Source organism: Nicotiana attenuata, unplaced genomic scaffold, assembly GCF_001879085.1.
Source record: "Nicotiana attenuata strain UT unplaced genomic scaffold, NIATTr2, whole genome shotgun sequence".
In the NCBI taxonomy this organism is placed as follows: Eukaryota; Viridiplantae; Streptophyta; class Magnoliopsida; order Solanales; family Solanaceae; genus Nicotiana; species Nicotiana attenuata.
This window is the reverse complement of record NW_017670931.1, coordinates 275819-283411: the sequence shown is the minus strand read 5'-3', so window position 1 is coordinate 283411 and position 7593 is coordinate 275819. Positions and strand designations below refer to the sequence as shown.

Below are 7593 nucleotides of genomic sequence, written 5' to 3'. Positions count from 1 at the left end.
ATTTTGGCGAGGAAGAGCTGAGACCACAGATGCGGTCATCTCGCCGCAGAAGCGAGACCGCACCTACGGAAAAGAAGGCGCAGAAGCGAAGCGGGCATCTCCGCAGAAGCGGATAATTTGCCGCACATGTGTAACTGCAGAAGCGGTCAGGTGACCGCAGGTGCGAGTCGCTGGGCAGAGGAGGATTCTTACAAGCGGAATGTGGCCCATTTTTCTCCCATTTTCATTTGGTTTAGGCGATTTTGGAAAGCTTCAAGGGGAGATTTTCTTCAAGCATTTCAAGGTAAGTTGTTCCCACTTGTTATAACTTAAATACATGGTTTGTATAAGGATTTAAACATGAAAATTAGTGGAAATTGTGGGGTTTTAGTAGAAAACCTAGAATTTGGTATTTTTGAATTTTTACCACAAAATTGGACATGGAATTTGGAATAAGTTATATATTTGAGTTCGTGAGGTTATGGATAAACTTTATCTTCGAAAATTTGCGGAATCCGGGCACGTGGGCCCGAGGGTGATTTTATCGACTTTTCGAACGGAGTTGAGAATTGTTGTAAATAGGATTATAATGAGTATTAGATTATATATTTATTGATTTGCTCATTTATTGACTAGTTTTGAATCGTTGGGCATTGATTTGAGGGGATTGAATGGCTTCGGAGCCGGTTATGGAACTTCGGAGCGAGGTAAGTCTCCTTTATAACCTTGTAAGAGGGAATTAACCCCATAGGTGAACTAAATTATTATGTGTTTCTGTTTGTGGGGGCTACGTACGCACGAGGTGACGAGAGTCCGTACGTAGCTACTAGCTATGCCTATGTCGGGGTAGTTTTAGGCTTACATCATGCCTTGTTGATATTGTCATTAACTTATGTTTATTATTTGTCTTGAGAAGAAGAGAGATTAGGTTAGCTTGTTAAATGTTTTGAAACGAGCTGAAATTGAGGAAAAGTTGGGAACTTAAAAGTTTTCATTCAAAATTTGTAATTTAAAAAGATTTGAAGAATACTTTAATAACTTAAGAAGTCTATGTGTAACCGCGTCGCATGTATGTTTCGCGAGCAGGGTGATTTCCTTAAAAAAACTACAATCAGAATTTCCCTTATTTTGAAAAGAATCAAGAAAGAGATATAATATTAATGTTAAATTTATATTTGACCGCGTCGCACGTATGATTCGCGAGCGGGGTGTTTCCTTCTACTACTCTTGTGGGATCCGGCCCGTCACGACCCAAACCAATAGGCCGCGACGGGTGCCCAAGTCCTACCTGTCGAACACCCTTAAGCATGAATCTATGATATAAACATGAATAACATCTGCTGAACTACGAGAATAATATACGTGAGGAAACCTGTCCAAAAGACATATATACATACACGTGCGAAATACGTAGGGCGAGCCGACAAGGCTTCTATAGAAAACTACATATCCAAAACTAGTAGCCGACAAGGCCACATACTACCCAACTATACATGACTGTCTACGGACCTCTAACATAATATACAAATGTACAAGGACGGGACTGAGCCCCGTTATACCCATCTATGTATACAAACATATCGTACCAAAATGCAAAGCAGCTCCGGATCAAATGGAGCACGCCAACTCTCGCTGATCAAGGATCCTAAGAAGGGGGACCGGCTGCTTGTCTACCTGCACCTACGGGCATGAAATGCAGGGCCCGAGAAACAGGGCATCAGTACGAATAATGTACTGAGTATGTAAGGCATGAAAATCATTACATAAAAGACATAGATGGAACATGGAATAAAGAATTTCGCATGTAAGTCTAAATAGCTTTGTAAATCCTGAAACATTTATAATGTCATGCACGTGCGTATAAATGTCGTGTCATGCATAGGTATAGGTGTTCATAACATCATCAAGCCTCTGAGGGCATCCCATCATATCATCTCGGCCACTGTGGGCAAAACCATCAACATGTACCAGTTGATCAGGTGGTGGTGCGTACATAACGCCGTAACATTTTCCAATATGTATATGGGATATGGGAAAAGGTTACGACGTTTCAACTTCCTTGCACCTTAGATTTCCTTATGTTATTCTGGAACATCAAGCGAGACATCACGTCGTCACACTACTTTTGTCAAAGGTGGTGAAAGAGAAGAAAATCCCTTTACAAGTTTCATGTAATAACCTGCCAAACCAAGACAGCTACGAACCTCAATCGGTGTCGTGGGTATAGGTCAAGTCTTTTCTGCCTCAATCTTTTGTGTATAACCCGGATACCTTTACTTGAAATAATATGCCCAAGGAAAGCTATAGAACTCAACCAGAATTCACATTTAGAGAATTTTGCATACAACTTTCCTTTTTGTAGAACTCTGAGCACAGTACGCAAATGATCTGCATGCTCAGTCTCTGAACGAGAATACACCAATATATTATCAATAAATACAATTATGAACATATCTAGAAAGGGTTTGAACACACGGTTCATCAAATCCATGAATACTGCTAGGCCATTCACTACAACAAAAAGGGGCTTTAGCGGCAATAAAAAGGGGCATTGGCGGCAATAACAATTGCCGCTATACCATTTACCGGCAATTGATGTTTAGCCGCTGATATCAGGGTCGGCAAAGCCTTTAGCGGCATTTTTCACAAAAGCTGGTAAATGACTGACTTATTACCGCTAAATATCATTTGCTTTAACGGCAATTATTTGCGGCAATTATAATGGCTGCTAAATCCAATCTAAAATGGCTACTAATGCTCTTTTTACGTCCATTTTTATAGCCACTAAATTCAAAACATTTTTCGCTAAAGGTCCATACCTTTAGCGATAATTGTATTGTGGCAATTAGAATGGCTATAATATTCCTTCTGAAAACGAATTAGTATGCCCTTTAGACATCAATTATAATGGTTGGTAAATTCAATTAAATCGCCGCTAAAAATCATCTTTAATAGCAATTATAATGGCTACAATATCCCGTGGAAACATCGTAATTTACCCTTTTATCGTCTATTTTTATAACCAGTATATTCTGTTAAATTGTCACTAAGTCACAAGCTATAATGACAATAGTTTAGCCACCATTAATAATAGCTACTACATTCATTCAAAAAATGATCCAAATAATAAAATATAATAATATTGATTCATAAAAATATAATGTATCTCATTAAATCTTAACAAACAAAAGGAAGTACTAATCCAAAATAGTAATATCACAGTAACTTAAAAAATAAATTTATATTGCTTGAAGCAAATAGCTATTGTCATTATATAACTAATCCTAACAAATAATAATCTTCAAATAATTTCTGCAATGCTTCATCATTTGGAAATCTTTCACCCGCCAAATTATCGATCATCAGACTGTATGACCTGAAATTACAAAATAACTATGTCAATAGATGAAATATAATAGTCTTTAACTGGGATGTTTATCGAGCAAACTTTGCCCCAAGCTAAAGTTATTTTACTGTAGAATGACAGTTCCATTTTTTCTATAGAATAAGACATTACAAATCCGACTGAAACAAATCAAACTGCAATAGTGTAAATAAGAAGTAAATTAGAGAAATTTGCAAGATATCAAGCAAATATGTAAGAAGCATAGAAGAGTCTTTTCTTTTGATGGCTGTATAAGCAAACCAAAGTCATTGAGATCCTAGTGTACATGGAGTATTCACGAGTAAAACAAAGACAGCGGCAAAACCAAGTTGCAGCACGGATTGCTCTTACCCAGCCAATCAACCAAAATTTTTGCAGGTGCTTGGAAAACCTACTCAGTGCAAGCAAGCATATTCCAAGGCAGACTGGAGGATCTCCTTACAATTGCATATTTCATTATTAGACTTGCATTTATTAGCATGCGTAGCTTTTAGAGAATGACATCAAGATGCCTAAGCCTGTGCTAAACAATTGCATATTTCTTTCATCAAAATTATATTGATTAAGTGAAGCCAAGTCTTAAGAGCAGAATGACGGAAAAATGTGACATAAGGTACACATCATGCTTGGAGGTTGCCCACACCAAGTTCCTCAGCTACATTGTGAAACAAACAAAAAAAAAGCTTCAGATTTATTGTGACAAAATCATAAGTTAACTTGCCTAAAAGAATAAGATAATTTACATTGACATGCACAATTCTATATCAGCATTCAACCTAGTTCGTTCACTCCATAATAATGTCGTCTTCAAGTAACCCTCAAACATATTCTTAATCTAGTTCCTTCCATACAATGTAAATAACCAATACTAAAGAAAAAGGTAAAGAGGCTAGAATTACCTGGAAGTGTAAAATTGTTGATTTAACAGATCTTGAATTACGTCTGAAGTCATAGTACGAAGCCTCTTTGTTTGTGGCTTTGCAGTCCTGTTGAAAGCAAAAGGATAGAGCCACCCATGACCCTATTAGACACAAACGTCCTCACTCAGGCCAATTAGAAAACCAAAAGAAAAACACATCTATTTTACCTTCTCTGATGCCTCCCCAGATTGTGGAACATTTTCATAGTTCTTATATTGCTCTAATCTTGTTTGCCTGTATTTCTCCCTGGTTATGCTAAGTCTTTCCCAGGGAATCCCTTGAATTTCTCTACCTCTTCTTGCCTCAGCAGCAGAGGTATCTTGCATTTTATTATTCTTCAAGAAGAAAACAATTTAATAGGTTCAGATACTGAAAGCACAATCATCCAAACAAAATGAATACATCTAATATGCCCTTGTACAAAACAACTAAGATTTTATTGATGAGTTCACAAACCATGTAGTCATACTCATCTGCATCTGAATCAGAAGCATCAATATCTCTGCCATGGAACTCATCATCCATATCATCATCTATAGCTTCCATTTCATATTCATTTGCCATGTAATCAGCATCATCCTCTTGTTGATGGGACATATTTTACCCCCTACTAAATTACCTACAAACTACAAAGGTTAACCACAAAAGTTAACTACATTCAAGAATTGAACAGTGTACATTAAACAAACTTCCAAGTCAAATATAGGACAAGATACTCATAAAGCACCTCAATACTAAAGCACCAGAGCATCCATATAGAGAAAGACCAAGTTATTGTTGGCCTTTGAACACTATGTCAATCCATAAACGCATTCAGACCCAAAACAAAATGATCGGATATAATTTTTAAAGCAACAAAATCACATAAACATGGATCATGCATCATCTTCTCCTCTATCTAGGGTTCTACAAAGCCAACTCTTTATCAAATCAAAGATTCCACCCACAGGGATGGACCACAAAAAAGGCAAGCATCGGAAACACGACGACTTGCCTGGATCTGCATAACTAGTCCGCAAACCAAATGACGCCCTTAGTGTTATTTACATCTGGAAACTTGAAAAATAATTACTTCACCGACATTAAATAAAAATCTCCGATTTTCAAAAAAGAGGAGGACAGAGGGTGATGAATCTCGAGTATCCATGCCATTTCCCAGGATCTGTGAGAAATTCAAAGAATCAAAATAAGCTGTTACAGGTTCTGTTGACGCTGTTATAGTTAGGGGTTCTCAGGTTTGAAGAATGCAACAGTAGCTTAGTTGATCAAAATTAACTAGGACTTCTATAACTATATATGCTGAGCAATACGCTAATGTAGCTGGGCAGCTGATCACTAATGAATTTGAACAATCTAAGATACAACTATCAACATATGGGAAGGTGAAAAGAGCTGTGCAGGTACTTGATGCTCCAACTCCTAATGCTCAATCATCTACTGAACAAGCTGCTGCTTGTATATCATCAAAGCAGTGATTAGTCTGGACAAGTTTCAGGTGCAAAGCTTTAATGATTTTATTTTAACCAAGACACCAAAGTAGTGAACTTTTTCTCAATACTGTAACATTGGTTACTGCCTGGGATCATCCAAGATAAGTAGTGTTTTAGAAACATGGAGAGTGAATCGAAATATTTCACCTTTAGTTCAAACATATTCTGGATGGTGTTTCAAACAGTAAAAAAACTCAAACAGTAGCGCGTTGAAGGATAAAGATGAGTAATACCGTGATAAAGTGAAGTATTTTCAGCAACACTAGATATCCTTGATGTTTGTGGTGCTCGTTCGTGGTCGATGTTGGCATCAAGGACCTGATAAATATTAACAAATTAGATAACAATACGTTTTTAGGATTAAAATTTCATTAAGAATGCCTAAAACTTATGAAATCGAGTTACCTGTTCACTTGAGGTGCCATCGATATTTTGAGGCACAGGTTCTGAGAAAACAAATAGTAAAGTCACAAGAGAATGCATAAACATTGTGCAGTGATATTGATAAATATCAAGGAGATGAGAGGGAGACTATAAATGCTAAATTAGCAAAACAAAAGGAGAGTGCTGACAAAGATGTTACTGAAGGTGATAATGTTCATGTGAAACCTAAGGAAAATACTAATGCGATCACTAATCGAGTGGAGGATGAATCTAGTGTTACTATAAATTTTAAGATCGCATCAGGTGCTACTGTTGATCCTAATGCTCCTGTGATTACTAATATTGTGAAAGCATCAGAGGTGACTCATGATCAACAGCAGCTGGTGCAGTTGCAGCCTAAGGAAGTTGAATCCATCACTACTGGTGTAGTAGCTGGGGTTTTGAATCCTGCAGCACCTGGGAATGGTAATGCGATAAGTGTTACTAATCCTAAATCGAAAGGGACTGGAGGTGATGAATTAATGCTTGTGAAGGGTCAGGCTAAACTTACACGTGATGTTCCTGCTTCTATAGCCTTAGCGAGAATTTACAATGCTGTAAATCCAGTTGTACAAGCTAGGCAGATGAGTGACAGTCATGATAAAGCTGGACAAACTCCTATAGCAGCGCGATATGTTAGTGTTGCTGAAGGGATTAAGGATGATCAGAGTGAGAGGAAAGCAGCTGGACAAGCTACAAATTCCAGGACGGGACATGTTTGTGATGCTTCAAGCAAATCTATTGCAGCTAAAGATCATGTGGTTGCTGGTGTTACTACAGATTCTGTTGCTGGACAAAAATCTACAAAAGTTGGGCATCAAAATCTATGGGACAGGTGAAGCAACAAGTTGGGACAGCTGGTGATCGAGCTCTTACACCTGTGATACCAACTACACGACAACAACATGCTACTTCCCAGGTTGGGAAATCAGATGGTGTGACAACTGCTAATTCATGTGCACAAAATAATGCAGCTACTACTCCGGAAGTTGGTGTGCAAACTAAGGACAAATGGACAGTAGTGATAAGGTCTCCTACTAAGAGAAATGTTGCTCCAGGTGTGAAGAATCAGCAGCAGAATATGAGTGTTCCAACTGCTCGACAAACCGCATCAAAGGTTGTCACGAGTCCAAATAGTTTTGAAGCAGTAGCAGAAGAGGTGAACGTTGGTGTTAACTCTCTAACAGTCAAGGATACTAGATTTATACAGCAAATTACACCATATATTAGCAGTAGCAAACAGGATCAGTCAAGTGAAAATCTTTCTAAGAAGTTGGGTGTTTGACAAATTGCCTCGGAGAATAATTTGGTTGAGAACGTGGGGGATGATCAAGTAGTGCGACACAGCACTCCTAGGTTGCATTTTTCCAGCCCAGAAGTTGAAAGAATTATCAAA

At 37.9% G+C, this 7593-nt stretch overlaps 1 protein-coding gene across 1 annotated transcript; it reads right to left on the bottom strand.

Moving 5' to 3' along the window:
* Positions 1-3492: 3492 nt before the first annotated feature.
* LOC109244568 lies at positions 3493-4881 on the bottom strand. The gene is made up of 6 exons (XM_019411677.1): positions 4741-4881; positions 4452-4619; positions 4264-4350; positions 3982-4019; positions 3626-3755; positions 3493-3519 (listed from the first exon to the last, which is right to left on the bottom strand). Exons 1-6 carry the CDS (start codon positions 4879-4881, stop codon positions 3493-3495), a joined length of 591 nt encoding a protein of 196 aa, XP_019267222.1.
* Between the last annotated feature and the right edge of the window lie 2712 nt (positions 4882-7593).

What these genes read in the sequence shown, in the direction of transcription:
- LOC109244568 (XM_019411677.1), bottom strand. Translation starts at nt 4,881, where the DNA reads ATGTCCCATCAACAAGAGGATGATGCTGATTACATGGCAAATGAATAT. An exon ending in CAACAATTTTACACTTCCAG is followed by an intron (nt 4,020 to 4,263) that starts GTAATTCTAGCC and finishes TTCACAATGTAG; the next exon opens with CTGAGGAACTTGGTGTGGGC. An exon ending in CTAGGATCTCAATGACTTTG is followed by an intron (nt 3,520 to 3,625) that starts GTTTGCTTATAC and finishes ACACTATTGCAG; the next exon opens with TTTGATTTGTTTCAGTCGGA.